The 21,687-nt window shown below is 34.1% G+C and overlaps 2 protein-coding genes across 2 annotated transcripts; both read right to left on the reverse strand.

The window, feature by feature from the left end:
* Window positions 1-5,886: 5,886 nt before the first annotated feature.
* LOC127836032 (serine-enriched protein-like) lies at window positions 5,887-7,236 on the reverse strand. Its single transcript, XM_052362449.1, has 3 exons — window positions 7,218-7,236; window positions 6,414-6,690; window positions 5,887-6,274 (listed from the first exon to the last, which is right to left on the reverse strand). Exons 1-3 carry the CDS (start codon window positions 7,234-7,236, stop codon window positions 5,887-5,889), a joined length of 684 nt encoding a protein of 227 aa, XP_052218409.1.
* A 7,385-nt stretch (window positions 7,237-14,621) lies between these two features.
* Window positions 14,622-15,005, reverse strand: LOC127836033 (uncharacterized). The gene has a single exon (XM_052362451.1). It carries the CDS (start codon window positions 15,003-15,005, stop codon window positions 14,622-14,624), a length of 384 nt encoding a protein of 127 aa, XP_052218411.1.
* Window positions 15,006-21,687: the final 6,682 nt, after the last annotated feature.

A 21,687-nucleotide genomic window follows, 5' to 3' on the forward strand; every position in this document is an offset into this window, starting at 1 on the left:
CTAACTTTGCCTGCCCAGTCCCCTCATGATAGTAATGAAGTGTACCGAGTTTGAATGCAATAGCATCGATACTTTCTGAGAAAAGTGGAACTTAAACGCAAAACTTAACCGGACGCCGACGCCAAGGTGATGACAATAGCTCATTTTTTTTTTTCAAAAAATAGATGAGCTAAAAAGATTTAATTTTTCTTTTGTTGGGAATTCATATTGGTTTAAAACAGAGTAAAATCGATGAAGCGCTCTGTTACCATGTTCTGATATTGATTTTATTGTTTTATACCAGTTTCCGTTTTTGAATAAAGTTACACCTAAATATTTGAATGGTGTGACGATTTCTAACGGCTCACCATATAACGTCAAGTTAAAACTTGTGTGTCGGCTATTTTTTTCGAAAATAACAACTTTTGTTTTACTCGTATTGATTTTCAGTTTGTATTTATTGCAATAGTTTTCAACGTCATTTAACATTAGTTGGGTTGATGTTGGAGAAGTTGAAAATAGGACTTGATCATCGGCATAAGATAATAAAAAGAATTTAATATCGTTGATCGTTATGATTCCTTCAGAATTAGAGTCAATATTTTCAATGATGTCATTAACGAACATCATGAACAGGATGCTTGAGCATGGGTCGCATTGTTTCCCACCAGCATGTGAATTGATGTATTCTGATGTTTGATTGTTTAACCTGACGGCTGATTTCACTGATGAATACATAGCTTTGAGTGCTGAAGCCATTTTAGCGCTTATTCGTTCGGTGATTAATTGTTGCCATAATAGTGATCGATTTATACTGTCATAACATTTAGCATAATCAATACAAATGCAATATAATTTTTGACCAGAGTTTAGAACTTTGTTAATTATACTGTTAAGTATAAAGATACAGTCGACTGTGCTCTTACCCTTTTGGTAACCAAATTGACAGTCAGATATGATTTTATTTTCATCACACCATTTCGTTAGTCTGTTTAATAGTACTCGGGAATATATCTTTGATAAAATATTATTTAATGTTATTCCGCGATAAGTTTTCGCATCGCTCGGATCACCGCCTTTAAATATTGGTGTGATGTAACCCATTCCCCAGCTTTCAGGATATTGTGCAGTATCAAAAATGTTATTGAATATAGTTGTTAAGTACGGTTTTATAGAATTATATGCTGTTTTAATTGTTTCAGTTGAAATTTTATCAGGTCCACTTGATTTGCCGTTGTTTTGCTTGAAAACTGCTTGATATGTTTCTGACTCTGTAATTGGCGAATCGAGCTGTGCAGTCTCGATTTGTGGTGTGTTTAAATTTTGTTCATTTATACCAAAATCTGTATTATCGAATGCATCGTTTCCGATTAAGTTATTAAAGTGATTGAACATTTCGTTAATATTTGTATGCTCTGCATTTTTATTATTAGGTTTATAACATTTTTTAAGTGTTTTCCAAAACATTTTTGGTTGTGTTTTTGCAATTTTATTTAACCGCGTGCTTTCACTCCTCTTATATCTATATTTTGCTTTTCTACGAATAGTGTTATATCGTGTTCTATAATGTACAAATAGTTGTCTATTTGTGTTGGATTTATTCTTATTAAAGTTATTTTTTGCATTACGGAAGTTGCATTTTGCAGTTTTACAAGTATTATCAAACCATTCTGGCGCTTTTGGATGTGATTGTTTATTGTTATTAATTGTAAATACTTTTCCAAATATCTGAACGCTACTTTCGTGTAAATATTGCGTTAGAGTGTTAATTTGATTATAAACATTAATTTCAGTAAAAATTGTATTTAATACATGCATTTTTTCATCTATTTACGAAGTAAATTCTTGTGACTTATCATTATCAATTATTATTTTTAATTATTGTAGTTTAGTGTCCTTTTTATTGCTTTGTAAGTTAATATTGCTTACTGTTTGAAAACTAAAATAAGGTGCAGCATGATCAGAGAATTCGCTCCAATCAAGTATTTCAAATTCATGAATGACATTCCCGAGGAATATATCGTGGTGTGTTAGTAAATAATCGGTTACGCTAAGACCACGTGCTGAGGTGAAGGTGTAATTACCTGTTCTATCTCCGGGCATACGACCGTTAATAATGATATGGTTGGTTGATTTGCATAGAGAGCTTAATGATCGGCCTTGACCCCAGGTACTTGAAAAAAAAAATTTGGTTCTTATATATATTATAAGAGTAAAGGTACCCAACGATGATTTCACAGGTGTATTGAATAACACAATGCAACAGCTTAAAAGATCAAACAATGCACACATATGTCGTTGTGGTTGCCAGCAGGAAGCGTCCATCTATAATAAAACACCTTTTATTTGATGAAAATCGTCCAAGTATGTCCAAAACAGCCAAAAGTTTCACAAATAGCACCCCAAAATCAAAGTGTGTAATTTCTGACGTCCAGCTGTCACTAATGAATGAAGGCGATTTTCGCAATAAAATAGGAACATTGCTATAAAGTCCACGAATGTTTTTCATTTACTAAGTTTGACTTCGAACTACGGCGTTCTTAAGACCAGTTGAACGGTAAAAAGCCGGAAATTCAGAAGAAACAACACATTTAGTGTACTTTTACTTTCACGACCATCATTTTGAGGCAGAAATCGGTGTTACGGACAGAAGACGTTTCCATTGGTTGAAAATAAAATTGGTAAACTTGTTCTATAATTTACGACTTATTCAACCAATCGATAACAAGATAAAAATTTACCGCGTTCAATCAATAGAATGGATTCAGTTTGAACATAAAATATAATATTTGGTGTATTTTCTACTTTTTCTGAGTATTTTTGTTGTGCCGTTACCAAAGAACGGCGTAGTTCGATGGCAAACTGAGTAAAAGACAAACGCACGCGGAGTTTATAGCAAAGTTCTTGTTTAATTGTGAACAATCGACCGAAAATCGCCTTCATTCATTAGTGACAGCTGGACGTCAGGAATTACACACTTTGATTTTGGGGTGCTATTTGTGAAACTTTTTGCTGTTTTGGACATACTTGGACGATTTTCATCAAATAAAAGGTGTTTTATCATAGATGGACGCTTCCTGCTGGCAACCACAACGACATATGTGTGCATTGTTTGATTTTTTATGCTGTTGCATTGTGTTATTCAATACACCTGTGAAATCATCGTTGGGTACCTTTACTCTTATTATATATATAAGGACCAAATTTTTTTTTCAAGTACCTGTGGCCTTGACAGTCAGTTGTATGATCTTCCTTCATTCGTTTCGGAATGTGTCCTAAATTTGGTTCATTTGAATTTGAATTAACGTTAAAGTTTCATCCAAATGTCTATTGTATTCTAATATATCGGATAATAAGCCAGTTCTAGAATTTAAATCTCCTACAATAAAAGTATATCCTAAGGTACAATATTGTTCTATATTATTCTCTATTTCTTCGATAAAATCAAAATCGACATCTCTTAAGACTTTCAAATTGGGTGGTGGAATGTAAGTACAACAAATATAAACATCCGTATCAAAATTTAACAGTTTTCTATCTATTTTTAACCATATTATGCCAAAATCATTTACTTTTACGATTGATATTTTATCTTTTAATGAGGTTTTAAAATAAACAGAAATACCTCCGGCTTGTCGGCCTTTTTTAACTCCACAAGATTTATATCCATAAATATGTGTGCTTTTAAAGTTTTGAATGTTTAGATTTTGCACTCTCTTTTTATTGGTCCAGGTTTCACTTAACAAAATGATATATTGATTAATGTATTCTAAAAAGTCAATATCCTTTAATTTTCGTATTAGTCCATTTATATTCCACGAAATAATTTTTAACTTTCCATAGCCTAATTGTTTAGTTCATGATAGCCGCCGTTTTGTCCTTTCACTAGAAGTCTTGATCCTGCCCATTTGGTTGTTCTGCCTGCATTTCGTTCCCGGTCAACTATGTGTTGTTTAGTTCGTCGCTTTTCCAGGGTAGCCTTCGTCTGCTGTATCCCAACGCCTTGGTGTAGCGCCCTTAAATCTGGTTTCTTTTCAATTGAGGCTTTGCGAACGAGTTCCCGGTCGGAATAATGATGGAACTTCGCCACTATTGGTCTCGTTTTGCCCGGTGTTTCCTTGCCTATTCGATGGACCCTATCAAGTTCGATGTTTTTTTTTCGATCTGTAATACATCTTGAAGGAGTGTCTTGATTAGCTCTTCGCAATTTTCTTGCTTACTAGGTGATTCTTTAATGCCATAAAAGAGCAGATTCTCTCGTAGGCTATGGAATTCCAGATTGTCGTTGGCATCTACAATTTGCGTTAATTTTGTCTGGAAGCATTCGATGCATTTTTCGATCTTGTTTGATTTTTCGTTAAACATTTTGATTTGTTCCTCTGATTTTTCAAGTTTATGTTTTGTTTCTTCGAATTGCTCATTGATGAATTTGCAACTGGCTTCCATGCATTTAACTTGTAATTCTAATTGTTCCACTTTTTGCGTTATTTTGTTTACTGAGTCTTCAATCTTATCAATTTTCGCTACTTGTTGTTTAATGTTTTTGATATCCTCTATCAAGCTCGCGGCCCAAGGTGGTGGGTTCATGTTGTTTTGATACGATTGGTTGGCGCCTCCAAATTGGTTAAATGGTGGAGAAGAGACTCCGAACTGACCAAAATATGGTGTTCCAGCGTTATAATTCATTGTCCAAAAGGCGTCTGTTGTACAATTATTGAACTCGAAAGCCGTTTGTGTTGTGGTCAAGTTTAATGGTTGCGATTCCTTGCTTACATTGCTCGTGCTACATGTACTTTGAGCAGTGTTTACATCTAATCTGGTTTTGCCGGCTTTTTCATGCGAGAATCCCGTGCTAATTTTTGCGGGCTCAATTGGAGATATTGTTTTCTTTTTCTGCTTGATTTAGTACTTTTGTTAATGTTAGTTCCTTTATTATTCTTTGGTGACATCTAGATTATTTCACTGGCAACATTTTAGTCCAAAAATTGTCCTGATATTCGCGTTAAATCCATATTATTTCACAAAATTTCTGGAGAGTAAAAATCCATGTGTGTACACCTGTGTGACGTCACACACTAAACAAACCAGTTTGGCATAAATTTGAGTGGGTTTACTGTTTGTAACAGTTGTTTATTAAATATTATGTTTTATAAAGCATTTGTTGATAACTGCGGATTTAGAGCATTGATCATCGGTTTGACTGGCATAAAAAAATCTTGACTTGCTACGCTATTTTGTTCTGGAAAAACTGGGCTTATTGCATATGCACTAAGTGTCCCTGAATAGCCTGTGTTGAGTGCACACACTAATCTGTTACGATATTTTACACACATGCATTAAGTCCAGTTTTCCAAAAACGATGCAGCCATGTTCAGCATAAGTTTTATTTTTAAAGACCTGTAAAAAAACCGCATCTTCACAGCAGTAGACATTAATTTATTAACATAATATAATAACAACAATTATACAATAACAACGATAACCATCTTCAGCATACAGCACACGCAGAGTCCTGCAACAATGAGGCTTTGTTACAATTCAGTTTCGTCTGCGTGACTCCCGGAAGTACTGATCTCCGAAACGTATTTCAATGACCTCATTTAAGTTCATGTCCGCTCCGGGATATTTCGATGATGTCATATGTGGTTTGTTATGAAATCTTCAAACTGACGTCTCCTTCCGTAGCATGTTACACCGTTCAGGAGATATTTGGTAAACCTACAAAATATAACAAAATTACGTCAATAATAATTGTTCAATTCAACAGAAAATGTGTATTACTACCAACTATATTTTTCGAAATATGCATGAAAGGTTGAACATTTTTGTTAACTATTAAACATTATGCTAAATAAAAAGATCTAATTCTATTTTTATAATGAAAATAACTTAAATATTGTAAATATATCAAACCTTATCTACAAGTGTCTTGGCGGCCGCATGAAACTTGAAGCACCCTGCGTGAAATCGGATATTCTCCGTGCGACGCAGTTTTACACATCTTTCAACGAAATCCAGACAGGCCCCGGGAAGTTCCGGAACTTCAAACTGACTTGCTCCGCAGAATAGACCCGCTACTGTGTCTTCATTAATGTTGACCTCCCCGCAATGAATGAACTCAACCAGCAATCGGAACACTTCGGCGTCGAAGTTCGTAATTGGGATCTTCAGTTTCTCCGATAAAAGATGAGAAAGTCCGACAGAAGACTTGCCTTTGACCTTTTTAGTTTTGGTGACTTTTGATTGCTCGCTTATTCTGAGTTGTATGTGTTTTTGGATGAGCTCAAACATAATTCTGTAAACAAAATATAAGATATGAAGTACACAAAAATAGCAGGAAATGCTAAGTAATTTTAATTTCATTTATCAACTATTTATATTTTATTAACATGTGCAGATTAAAAATGTATTTTATGTTGATGTAACCTAAGTACCTGCTTCTAGATGCCATAACTGCTTTCAATCCGTGAACGGGTACTGCACGTGCTCCAACTAGGAACGTGACGTCACACATCTCGGGCATCGCGTGGATTATTTGCATATCCTCACACAGCGCATGCGCACTTTGAAACTGTGATTTGAGATAAAGACTGGTTTGAGGTGGGTTTACTCTGTCGACAGACGATGATGTGACACTTGTCGTCAGTGAATCATATGACGTCACAGATACGTGATCCGAGTCGTTACCGGAAGAGTAGCCAGAAGAAAAATCTGAAAATAAAATTGTAAAATATAAACAAGTTCAAGCTATGCAAACTGAATTACTTATAAAATGACCGGCAAGTCTACTTGTAAACATATGTAAAAAAGAACTGTTCATAAGCGCATTGTATATTTAGTAAACTATGCTTGTCTTTTAAATACCACACATATAATTTGAAAATGTTATATTCTCACAAATTTTGCAGTTTTTAATGGTTTTTGCCCATAAAAACTTCATAACGAGCTAATTGCTCATATGATGTATTTTATTTATAATCAACAACGAAATATCGAAAATTATTAATAAATATGGCAGATATCATATGGTAATTATCCAATTGTTAAGCTTTGGACATATACGTTATATAATGCATGTGAATCAAATCATTAAATGTGGAAGGTACGTAGTAGTGTTCATCTGGTTTATCAGCCTTGGAACTGTTAGTTATATTATAGTGGTGTTGCGAAAATGTCCACAATTGAACATAATTATTAAATGAAATTTGAATTTCAATTTAGATAGAATATTTACATACCCTCACATTCAAACCCCATCGTGTGAAAATACTATGGCCAAGTTCTTAAGTATAGTTGCTGATTGTTTGCGCTCCTGATTTTCCTTGCATGGCGACTCCAGCTGCTTATATACCGGTGATCGCGATATACTCTGATTTTTACATCGAGTGAATAGTGTTTGACACGTGGTGATAGACTTACATGACACGTGAACTTATGTAGGCTATTTCTCTCCACGTGGTTTGTTCGGTGTCGATCATGTTTGTTCGCGACTTTAACTTGAGTGATGTGTTTGTCACAGGTTGTAGTAAATTTAAAGTAAGCCTTTTACTGAACACTTTTCTATTACTTGTGTTGATAACTTATAACGGTAATAAATGGATTTTGCTATATTACTTATTAGCAAATACATGTTATTCTTATTGTGTTAATGTTTACTTGAACTAATTAAAACTTAACGAAATTGTCAATATAATAAAAAATAAAACCAGTAATTGGCTGATAATGTTTATATATGCCTCACTTAAATGCCTTTATTTAGATTCTGAATTCTTATGCTTCACGGTTTGTGTTGTTTTTGCAAGCTTTAAGACATGCGCTATCACATAAGTAAGGTAGAGTTGTTTCATTATATTAACCCTAACATGATTTTCTAAAATACTGTCCCTTGCTTTAAAGAAAGGAGATATACAGGAACGCTTTTTATATATACTTTGGGGACGTGAAGACTAGAAGTGTAAGCGGTTATGGGGAAAACACTCCGCCTTCCTAAAAATTCTAAAACGGTCGTATTTCATCCCCTTAATATTTGCGTACTTATATACATTTTTATGATCATGATAGTGTGTTGCTGTTGTTCTTGTTTTTTAATATGCGTGCATGTGTGTGTTTTATTTATGTCGTTCTTGTTTTTTAAACGTATTTTGAATATGTAAATCATGTTAATTTTATTGTATCCAAAACATTTAATGACATAATTATTGAACCAGTTTGAAGAAGCTGAAAACTTGTTTTATCCTTTCCCACTCAGTAGCAAAGTGAAAATGGCTATGTGCAAACAACATAAACAAGCAAATTCGTTGAATTGATATCCCCCGCCATTTTACTTCTTGACACAAAAGTTTTCTGGACGGATGGACAACGCCACTGTGCATCATCCTCTTATCCAGATATATACTCATACCAAGTTTCAATGAAATCCGTCAGAGTACTTCCAAGATATGGCTCCGGACACACACAAAAAAGCATTTTTTCAAGATACAAAAGGCCATAACTCCGTTATTATCCAATGGTGTACAATCCCATTTGGCGTGCATCATTCTCTTATCCATATATATATATATATTATATATATATATATATATATATTTATATATATACTCATACCAAGTTTCAATGAAATCCGCCAAAGCACTTCCAAAATATGGCTCCGGACACACAAATAAAGCTTTTTTTTCAAGATACAAAGGGCCATAACTCCTTTATTATCCGATGGTGTACAATGCCATTTGGAGTGCATCATCCTCTCATTTATATATATGATCATACCAAGTTTAAATGAAATCCGCCAAAGCACTTCCAAGATATGGCTCCGGACACACAAAAAAAGCACTTTTTCAAGATACAAAGGGCCACAACTCGTTTATTATCCAATGGTGTACAATGCCATTTAGCGTGCATCATCCTCTTATCCATATATATACTCATATCAAGTTTCAATTAAATCCGCCAAAGCACTTCCACGATATGGCTTCGGACACACACAAAAAGTTTTTTTCAAGATACAAAGGGCCATAACTCCGTTATTATCCGATGGTGTACAATGCCATTTGGCGCGCATCATCCTCTTTTCCATATATATACTCATATCAAGTTTCAATGAAATTCGCCCAAGCACTTCCAAGATATGGCTCCGGACACACAAAAAACATTTTTTAAAGATACAAAGGGCCATAATTCCGTTATTATCCGATGGTGTACAATGCCATTTAGCGTGCATCATCATCTTATCCAGATATATACTCATACCAAGTTTCAATGAAATCCGCCAAAGCACTTCAAAGATATGGCTCCGGACACACAAGAAAGCACTTTTTCGAGATACAAAGGGCCATAACTCCGTTATTATTCGATGGTGTACAATGCCATTTGGCGTGCATCATCCTCTTATCCATATATATACTCATATCAAGTTTCAATGAAATCCGCCAAAGCACTTCCAATATATGGTCCGGACACAAAAGTGCCGGACGGACGGACGGACAACACCAAAACAATATCCCTCCGCCTATGGCGGGGGATAAAAAAGGTTTTATGCTGTTCGCTGCCAGATGAATTGTGTTTAAACAGTGAAAACTCATTTTTTATGAAAATTAAGACATAATACAAAAATAGCATTTCAATGTAAGATTTTGTACATGAGGCCAGTGAGGGTAAGTTGACATCAGATTTTGTTTGAGGAAGTTGTCAAAATATACAAAAACTTTCCCAACCAGTTTGGCATAAATCTGAGTGGGTTTACTGTTTGTAACAGTTGGTTATTAAATATTACGTTTCGTTTCGTTTATTGATACTCTCAGCACATGTGTTACAATGTGGACAAGAGGTATAAAGGTGAGTTACAAAATAATTCAAGTATAGGTCAAGCTGTATGGGTAAGGTAACACATACAATATTATTGTACAACACAGTTACAATGATAATGTAAACAAATAGCGTAGTACTAGATCAAATCCAGATAATATTTGTATATAAATACAAATACAAATGCAGCAAGAAAATAAGGTTACAACGACATTCGGTATATTATCAACAATATATATATTGTTATATATATATATATATGTTATAAGCATTACATAAAGCTAGCAGCAAAATTATTTATAAACAATATCAGCCAGGTGTATTTTTAAAATAAAATAAAATAAAATAGTCTTTATAAATTTTACTAAATTACAAAATTTTGATCTATCTGTTTCATTCCTGATTCGTTTAAAAAGTATTGCATTTTTGGTATTATGTCTTATGTATAGGAGTAGTTGCTGTCGTTGGTTTGTAAAGAAAGGACAGTTCAAAATGTTATGGAATTCATCACCAATGTCATTTAAATTACGCAGTTGACCCTTTCTTAGATTACGTTCAATATTTTGCCAACGGCCCTTTTCAATTTGCAGATGGTGGTTACACATACGGAACTTTATAAAGTTAGGTAAATAATAATCAGGTACAAACTCAAACTAATTCTCTTGTCCAAACGTATCTTTAAAAATTCGATAGTTGAGACATTAAGGCATTGAATTTATATCGGATGACCATTGCTGTATACATTGATCACATAGAACTTTATTTAATTTTGCCAAAAATAAATGGTTGGTGCCATGGTTGGAATTCATCACCAATGTCATTTAAATTACACAGTTCACCCTTTCTTAGGTTACGTTCAATATTTTGCCAACGGCTCTTTTAAATTGACAGGATGGTGGTTACACATACGGAACTTTATAAAGTAAGGTAAATAATAATCAGGTACAAACTCAAAATAATTCTCTAGTCCAAACGTATCTTTAAAAATTCGATAGTTGAGACATTTAGGCATTGAATTTATATCGGATGACCATTGCTGTATACATTGATCACAGAGAACTTTATTTAATTTTGCCAATAATAAATGGTTGGTGCCAGTAAAATATTGATTATTCCAGACGTAGCTCATTCCACACTGATAAAGATACATTTCATGTTATCGATCCATTTGAACGTAACATCGTTTATACTTGCATGAGAAAATATTAGCTTATACATTATCGCGCTGAGCTTATTTTGATCATTTGTAACAAGGTCATACCGAAACCCGACCATTCGCTTTTGATAGTGGATAACGACCAAGATCTCCATAAATCATGACATGTGGTGTACCTTTTTAACACCAAGAATATGTTTTAAAAAATCTGTGTGAACCTTTTCCGTAACCCCAAACTTCACACCCGTATGTTAAAATTGGAACAATAGTATTGTCGAACAGTTTCAATTGACATTCAATAGATAAACCGAGGTTTCTTACTTTTTTATATAGACTAAACATTGTTTTTCTTGCCTGTTCTACTACATGCTTTTTTGCTAAGGAGAATTGTCTGTTTTTAGAGAACATCACACCTAAATATTTAAAATAATCTACTATCTCTAATGAGTATTCATGTATTTGTATATCCCTTTTTCGTTTCATTTTATCACCCAAAACAATAACTTTAGTTTTATCATAATTGATATCTAATTTCCATTGGCAACAATACGAGTAAAAAGTGTTCAAAACAGACACAAGGTTTTCTTCCGAAGTTGCAAATATAACTGTATCATCGGCGTAAAGTAGTACGAGCATTTTGACGAGTATATCTAAATCTGCAACGTATATCTCTATGCTTTTATCATTACGTGTAGCAATAAAATGTTCAATGTCATTTAGGTATAAGGAAAACAGTAGGTGGGATACATTTACCCCTTGACGGAGGCCTCTGCTACACACAAAGAATTCAGAACACTTACCAGATATTTTAACACATGATTTTATGGAGCTATACATATTTTTAATAATATTTAGGAAGTAACCACACATATTATATCTTATTAATTTTGACCACAAACCTGCCCTCCATACAGAATTTTAAAGTCAACGAATGCGCAGAACAATTTATTCTTTTTAACTTTTAAATACTCGGCAAGCATGTGTAATACAAAAATATTATCGAATGTGCTGTATTCGTTTCGAAAGCCCGCTTGATTAACGTTTAAAGCATTAACAGTTTCAATATATTCAGTAAGTCTGTTATTTAAAATACAGGTGAACAGTTTACCTAAACAGCTAAGCAGTGTTATTTGGCGATAATTTTCTCGCAGATGCACGTCACCTTTATTTTTATATATTGGTAGTATACAGCCAATTGTCCACGATTCTGGCAGATAACTTGTTGTCAGAATCATGTTTAATAATTTTAAATATAAATCTCTTAATTTATCTATACTGTTTTAATATTTTCATTAATAATGAGATCGAGTCCCGATGCCTTTCCATTTTAAAGGGACCGGATGGCTTTATGGATTTCTTCTACGGATATTTCGGCATTAAGATTATTTTGGAAATCGATACTGGGATATTCGGCACTGTTATCAGTTTCATCAGCATTGAGGTTCTTATAGAAATCATAAAACACGTTTATATCAACATCCGGTTTTCGTTGTTTCTTATTAATGCTATTTATATAATTCCAATAATCTTTCGGTTTAGAAGATTTCATACTTTTCAATTTTTTTACGAAACTCTTTTTTAAAAACTAACAATTCGTAGCGTCATGTTCTTTTATAATGCCTGATTGCTTTGTTTAGATCAGATTTTTTTGCCTGATTTTTAGTGAAATGATTTCGTTTGCAATTATGATATGTTTTACGCGCGTCCTTGCACTTGTCATTGAACCAAGGCTTACGTGTATTTGGTTTCGTATGATAAGAATGTGTATGGTTTTGTGTGCCGAACATTGTTTTCGCTGAATGTATAAGTATATTTTCTACATCTTTAGATATTTCGTTAATAAATATTTTTTTCTGGTATTTTACAATCATTCATTTTTGAAACAACCATTCGTATATTGTCATCATCAACATTAAATTCAAACATATTGGCCTTATCATCATTCACTGGTTTAATCATTGACATTGTTGCAAATATCTTGTACCTTTAGAGTGAAAATAAGAGGACAGTGGATATCAGATAGCAACTCATTAAAAGTGTCAATTTTAAAAGAGCTGAAAAGTCTTAGTGAGTATGATGAGGAAATAACATAATCAATAACAGAAGTTTCATGACAAGTAAATTCAACTATACCTTTATCCTCGAAAGCTCGCCCATTCAAAATTACACAGTCATTACTTTTACAAAATTCACAACATCTCTGCCGGCCTTATTTATAAATTTATCTTTCGAGTTCCGCGTAACTAAAAAACGGTAAGTATTGATTTCGTTAATTAAATCAACATCAAATATGTTATCCGTGTAAACATCAATAAAATCAAAAATGTTATCATCGACAAATGTTATATCATCGAGATTTCCCGTTGTCGCATTTATATCCCCCATAGTTATTACATACTTATTGTTACAACACAAAAAATCATATTCGGTCAAAAATTCGTCATACAGTTCCTGCTTAAAATATTTTGAATTTTCTGGCGGTACATATATAGCTCCAAATATGACTTCTTCGTCTGTTTTTAAAAAAAAATATTTAACTTAAACCACTGAACATATTCACTTTCAGTATAAACTTGGGTTAAGTACTCACTTATAGAATTTCTTACAAACAATGCAATTCCACCTGATTTTTTTTACATAGTTCTGTTTTCGATTTTTTAAAATACATTCATAATTAGGCAATTGAATAGCATCTAGATCATCAAGGTGTGTTTCAAGACTGCAAATTATATGATGTTGTGTTATGTAATCGATAATAATCGGTATAAACTCGGGAGCAAGTAATTTAAAGGACAGTCCACATAAGTTCACACAACAGAATGAGACAGTATTTTTACGATCACCACGGCTATCCTATAGATGTGTTGTTTCCACACCGGAAGTATTCCGCAAAGTCATGCGCTGCGAAGCTTATTAGCGTTACGTTTTATATAGAATTTGTTGATAATTGCGGATTTAGAACATTGATCATCGGTTTGACTGGCATATGAAAAAAAAAAGAATCTTGACTTACTACGCTATTTCGTTCTGGACAAACTGGGCTTATTGCATGTGCACTAAGTGTCCCTGATTAGCCTGTGTTGAGTGCACACACTAATCTGTTACGACATTTTACACACATGCATTAAGTCCAGTTTTCCAAAAACGATGCAGCCATGTTCAGCATAAGTTTTATTTTTAAAGACCTGTAAAAAAACCGCATCTTCACAGCAGTAGACATTAATTTATTAACATAATATAATAACAACTATTATACAATAACAACGATAACCATCTTCAGCATACAGCACACGCAGAGTCCTGCAACAATGAGGCTTTGTTACAATTCAGTTTCGTCTGCGTGACTCCCGGAAGTACTGATCACCGACACGTATTTCAAGGACCTCATTTAAGTTCATGTCCGCTCCGGGATATTTGTATGATGTCATATGTGGTTTGTTATGAAATCTTCAAACTGACGTCTCTTTCCGTAGCATTTACACCGTTCAGGAGAAATTTGGTAATCCTAAACAATTACGTCAATAATAATTGTTCAATTCAACAAAATATGTGTATTACTACCAACTATATTTTTCGAAATATGCATGAACGATTGGACATTTTTGTTAACTATTAAACATTATGCAAAACAAAAAGATCTAATTTTATTTTTTATAATGAAAATAACTTAACTATTGTAAATATATCAAACCTTATCTACAAGTGTCTTGGCGGCCGAATGAAACTTGAAGCACCCTGCGTGAAATCGGATATTCTTCATGCGACGCAGTTTTACATATCTTTCAACGAAATCAAGACAGGCCCCGGGAAGTTCCGAAACTTCAAACTGACTTGCTCCGCAGAATAGATCCGCTAATGTGTCTTCATTAATGTTGACCTCCCCGCAATGAATGAACTCAACCAGCAATCGGAACACTTCGGCGCCGTAGTTCGTAATTGGGATCTTCAGTTTATCCGATGAAAGCTGAGAAAGTCCGAAAGAAGACTTGCCTTTGGCCTTTCTAATTTTGGTGACTTTTGATTGCTCGCTTATTCTGAGTTGTATGTGTTTTTGGATGAGCTCAAACATAATTCTGTAAATAAAATATAAGATATGAAGTACACAAAAATAGCAGGAAATACTAAGTAATTTTAATTTCATTTATCAACTATTTATATTTGATTTGTTCATTTATATTGGTTTAAATATGATGCCACTTAATTAATACCTGTTATGACATTTTGAGTTTCAAGTAAATAATTCATGGCTGTAAAAGACTTACAAATGTGAGAAAATGGGCTACGTTCTCTTCCTAATAAAAAGCATGCTAATTTATATCACAATAAATTAAATTTGAAACCGATTTATTAGCTAGTGTTCTTTTAACATGTGCAGGTAGGGATAACTTGGTGTTTTCCATTCAAGTCAGGTGCGAGTCTGAATCTGTGTCGGTTCGAGCACAGTAACGCCCTTTGTATGGCCACCTTGTTCGGATACAGCAAACTCGTAGAGTACTTCCTGAACAATGGAGCGCACCAGAACGCCGGATGTGAGTTGAACAATGTGATAACGTTAAATGTTTTCACTTTTCATTTAAACAGTTATGTCAAATGAAACTTAAGTGAGCGCTAAATGTCACCTGAATATTTTATGCGCTGTTTTGTTTGTTTAACTCGTTAAATATTAGTTTATAACATATCGACTTTTAAACAATTGATTGAGCAAAACAATCTAGTGTCTTCCTATATTGTCCGTTAATTGTAAGTTTATATCAATACAAAGAATATAATTATATCAAGTGATATAACTCGCCATTATATTAACCTGGCCCTTACTATAAAAGTATGCATACAAAATATTAAAGCCCGTTAAACTGAATACATTATTTTCCTGAATGGAAAATCGATTTAAATCAATTGAATCTCTTCATATGAAGTATTCATTAAGTCATTACTAAACTCGTGCAAAATGTGAACGAATAAAACCAAATGCAAATGATGGAAACAAACCAAGGGTAAAAAGTATGCTAATTGAGGTCAACTGTGCCAGGTTAACGTTGTCGAGCTTTATTTTTACGGAATTTATTGTGCGGGTAATATGTAATTCAAATTGAAATTTTACATTAAAGGGGCTTCTGAAATATAGTGAAAACCAATTATAACTCGTGTTTTGTTTGCAGTTTACTGCGGAGTTACGCCATTGCAGATAGCGACGAGACATAAGGATATCCGAATGATGAAAATTCTCCTCCATTGGCCGAGCGATCTCTACCGGAAAGGCCGAGTGATTCTTGGAGAACTCGATTATAACAGTGACGTCTTTCACCTCGCTCTTGACATCGGCGCATTTGAGGTCGCCATTTTATTAGCGGATTCCGGATACAGTGTCACGCGTGTAAAATATTTAACAGACTGGTCACAAGAACCGCCGAGTTCGTTCAACAGCGAACCAGTCATATTGGACTACTTTCGGCAAAGGGCGTGTTCGGTTCAGAGTTTGTTTATTTTGACTTTGTTCACTATAAGGAAATCTTTGACTGGTAATATAACAGAAAGCGCGCAAGATTTGCCGCTACCTAAATCACTTATTTGCGCCATACAGCTTGATAATGTTTTCACATGAAATATTTTATATTAATTATTGGTAGATGAAATGCGAACATTTTCTTACCAGTTGGATATTATTTTTTACTGGTATTTGTTGATATAAGCGCATTCCTCGTCGGTAGGACTGGAACAGTAACATAAAGTATCTTGACTTGCTACGCTATTTAATGAGACTCGTTCTGGAAAGACTGGGTTTATTGCATACATGTGCATTAAGCGTCGCACCAGATTATTCTGTGCAGTCCACACAGTCCTTTTTGGGACGGGACTTTCCGATTTTAGGGAATTCTTCTTTTGTAAGAAGTCTTTTCTATACGAAATTCAAATCTCGGCGTAATATGTTGGCCCTGAACAGCATGTGTGAAGTGCAAAGACTAATCTGTTACGACATTTACACACATGCATTAAGTCAAGTTTTCCCAAAACGATGCTTAAATATTCATTCATGATCAGCAATAATTATATTTTAAATTGCCTCTAAATTAAAACGCATCTACACAATAGTAGACATTAATGTATTATTTAAATAACCTAATATCAAACAACAATTATGCAATAACAACGATTACCATCTCCAGCATGTAACACGTGCAGAGTTCTGCAACAATTAGGACATGTTACAATTGAGGTTCGTCTGCGTGACTCCCGGAAGTACTGATCACCAAAACTGATTTCAAGGACTTCACTTCAGTTCATATCCGCTCCGGGAAATGTCGATGACGTCATGTGTGGTTTGTTATGAAATATTCAAACTGACGTCTCCTTCCATAGCATGTTACACCGTTCAGGCGAAATTTGGTAAACCTACAAAATATAACAAAACTACGTCAAAAATAAATGTTTAAGTGGTTCAAAACAGAAAAGTGTTATTACTAACAACTATTTTTTTCGAAATATGCAAGAATCGTTGGACATTTTTGTTAAATATAAAAGAGTTTGCTAAATAAAAAAGCTAATGAGTATACTTTAACGGTTAACAAAGTAGCTCTAAGCGCAAATGATGATACACGCATTATACAAAAAGACGGTATTCACGTACTGGCCTATGGACATAAACTCCTAAGAAAAAACAAAATGAGCCATTATCTCACAGACGATCAAAAGATAATGAAGAAGTTTAAGAGCATGTGTGGGCGTGTCGTACCCAACATTCCCAATTACAGCACGTTCTCAAGAACATCACAACTTATTGACGTTGCAAAGCAACTAAAAAGTTCAGACGTTAGAGTAAGGTATGTACGTGACATCTATCCACGTCATCCCAATATGCCGGGTACACACTGGACTGCATGGATCAAAAACGGTCATGAAAAAATATACTTTGACACTTTTAGTTCAGAGCCACTGTTTGAACTTGTAACGTATCTAAACGAGCAAATGAAAACGAAACATTGATAGCACTATATAAAATGAGTTTTAATACCAAAAATTTTTAATGTTGAAGAGTTGTATTACCAAACGAACCTCTACCCAATTTTCAGTTGATAGATGCTGTTAAAAACTTAAAAATTAAAAACTTTAGGGGTGTCTATGTTCGCGATGAACTTCCGAAAAGCCCTAAAAATGTAGAATGTGGAATTCTAAATGTTTGCGACTCGCGAGGAAATGGTACACACTGGACTGCATGGATCAAAAACGGTCATGAAAAACTGTACATTGACAGTTATGGGTTAGCACCGCCATTTGAACTCGTTAGCTCTATAAGGAATCCTATGTATTATAAAAGCGAAAGAGTACAGACGGATGGTGAGATGTTTTGCGGACACCTGTGTCTTTACATTCTTAAACAATGTGAGAGCGTAGGCCTTCAACATGTAATAAACTCATTATATTAAAATAATGTGTATATAAAAATGTCTGTAAACATATTTGGTAAAACAAACGTCGGATCATCGCAAAGAGTTATTCAGGAGGTGTCACATTATCACAAGTTATTAATACGTTCTTAAGACGAGATGGTAAAAATGCAGCAGCTGAAAATATTAATATGGATTCTCACAATCTAATCAATGTATTGGATCCTGCTAATGCTCAAGACGCTGCAACAACAATTATGTTGTTAATAGATCAGTTTCAAAGTCTGGAGATACTATGACTGGTGATTTAAACATGGGTGGTAGGATGGTTAAAGGATTGCCTGTTCATTATCCTACATGGTACAGTGGAAATTAAGCACCCAGTTGGTCTCAAGACAATAGTTTAGTGAATGAAGCAACTACTAAAAATAAACAGTATATAGATGATCAAGATACTGTAACTAAATATTATGCTGATAAATTAACTAAACAATGTTATTCGGGTTATGTTCCAATTTTGGAGGAAAATATTAGTAGAAGTGGATATGTAACAACTGCAAGTTCAGTTACTGATGATAAGTTTAGAGCATACTGTGCATTTTATAGTCTTAACGATGATGGGTCTAATGGAAGCTGGGCTACACCTTCAACAACTTGTTGGCTTCAAATTTATTGTCCTGAACCTGTGACAATTTGGAGTGTGGCGTTAAAAGCTAGAGCTTTAGATGGTGAAAATATAACTGGATGAACTATAAGTGGAAGCCATTATGGAAAAAATGTGAACCACTGTTGACATATACAACTAAATTGTTTGGCTCTGATAATGCTCCTTCTTTTTTCGATATTTCATCTACTAAAGCATACCAGTATTATAAACTAAATATAACAGCAAGATCTGGAGCCGGAGATCTTGGAGTTCAAGTTATGCAGTTGTTTGTTTTATCAACCTGATTTAAGAGTATCAAGCTCTAATATAAAAATGAAATTTTATCCGTTTTTCTAGAATGTAGTAAGCGCGAAACTGATAAGGAAAATAAGAGGTTTTTGGAACTTCTTGATTTTGGAAAATGTGGAATGATTATTGACAATGACGATGGAACGTCTACCTTATTGAAATGTAATAAAACGTTTAAAATACCATTAACATACAGCGTCTAACTGCATGATGAACTTAATCAAATACTCTGGACTAAAAACAATGAGTTTGAAAAGATGGAAGCAATCATTAAAGAGTCAATGAAACAGTGGAACAACGTAAAACAAACGGAATCAACTTAGGACTTAGGTTGATTGACAAATACGTGTTAAAATTAGAGTGTGATATGGAGAGGAAAAAGTATCGCAAAGGTGCTATTACCACGGCATTCTTATTCGGAATGATCAAACCAAACGACATTGTTTACCAAGACTTTAAAATTAAGCATATAAAAGGAAAATATTTTTCAAAGGCCTAAACGGTCAAAAGTCCTCCGGCCGCCCCGTCACGACAGTTGCGATAATAAGAAAATTGAATTTTCATGTATTTCGCGATTCATGGTTAAGGTGTTATTCGAAAAATAACTTTTTATTGGTTTGTAAAAAGCGTTTGGAAAAGGTTAAATATAAAAAATAGGATATACAAAACAAACCATGAATACTTATTTGCAAAAAGGTCTTTTAGAGTTATAGAATAACAAGTACAGCAAGGCTATCTTTGATGTGGCTAATACCGTTCCGGTTTGCAAGACAGTGTTTGTACTAATTGCGAATGAGATGCTACCAGATCTTAACTGGGGGAGAATCTTAACTCTGTATAACTTCAACAGCAGATGGTTAAAAAATCCAAATACGACCCAGAGTTTTCAGAGTTTACGGAGATATGGCTTAAACAGAATGTTACTCCGTGGGTTGAAGCTAATGGAGGGTGGACGGGTTTAAACACGTTTCTTCAAGGCCGAAAGTCGATAGGTTAATATCTAAGGGAGAGCTTGACCTTTCTGTGGAACTGGAATATATAATATCTTTTTCAAGATATTATTTACCTAAACGCTGGCTTTAAATTTCCTCGCCCACGAAAGGGAAACGGACGTAAAACGGCTGTGAAACGTCGCTGTCCCAGAAGCCTTATTTTACATCTACTGATTGCTTTGTAATATTAATCTAGTTATCTAGGGAGCCATGCACACGTTCAACAATTGAAATGTGATACTCTGTTGTATTGCACTAAGCACAAATGTGTTAACGCCGATGATTCAGAACAAAGAAAGTAATCTTAATAAGCACACTGACATTATAAGTATATTACTTGAGTGTTTATCATTAAGGGTTCATACTACAATATAGTAATGCAAATCTGTGTACACTGTTGTCAACATAACATAATGTATGATTATATGTGCTACCTAATTTACGGGAAAAATCTTTTTAAGTTTTTTGATAACCATGTATTTTTAATATGGAATGAGTGCTGTATTGGACGTCATCATTGATGACGTTCAATCGAACGAATGATAAAGGGGGCTAAAATTCGTTAAGCTCCAGCGTATAGCAGCGATTTGGGAGTCTTGAAAACTGGTCTGTAACTTTTGCTGAAATTTGACATGTATATGGACCAGAACTCGATCTACACGATGGCGTATTCGTCATATCTGGGAAAAGTCCAGTTTTTGATAAAATTACGAAAAAGTGGTGTTTTTTATTGCGCAATCGCTATAAAATGAGTTCTCGCCGGAAGCGTTAATAGCGTTAATAGCAACCCAAACACAATTCAACCCAAGGAGACAATTCACGCGATAGACACTTCAAATTTGATTTTAATTAATACATATTGCGATTTTATTCCCAAATTAATAAATAAATTCATATTGCGTTTAACATACATAGCTGAACCCGTTTAGAAAATATTAACAAAACAAACAAAAACAAACAACAGTTAAATTTCATTAATGTAAATATGGTAACCTGATTACATATCCACTAGCGTACACATGAAAAATAGTTCGCAAGTAAACAACAAACAATCAAATTTAAACGCAAATAAGTTAACAAAATATATAAAATAAATCCGAGAAATTGATACTTAAAAATACAATTTCTGCACTAAAAACATTTTTGAGAGTCATTAAAACACATAATTTCGGAAGTATACAACCAACATTCAATATGGCTGCCAATGAACGTTCGAAAAGAACGCGAGAAAGTATTTACAAAATAACATCATCAAAATAATTAAAGTGAACGCTACTTCGCCGTTTTTTAGATAAGTATACGATCTATTGAAAAACACTAGCATTTGACATAAACACACCCGTGGATATGGAAATAGACATCACGCGGCTCCCGCATTTTGCGCTGTGTACGGTTGTTCAGAAAACTTGGTAAGTGTCATTG

This window comes from Dreissena polymorpha, chromosome 6 (genome assembly GCF_020536995.1).
Source record: "Dreissena polymorpha isolate Duluth1 chromosome 6, UMN_Dpol_1.0, whole genome shotgun sequence".
In the NCBI taxonomy this organism is placed as follows: domain Eukaryota; kingdom Metazoa; phylum Mollusca; class Bivalvia; order Myida; family Dreissenidae; genus Dreissena; species Dreissena polymorpha.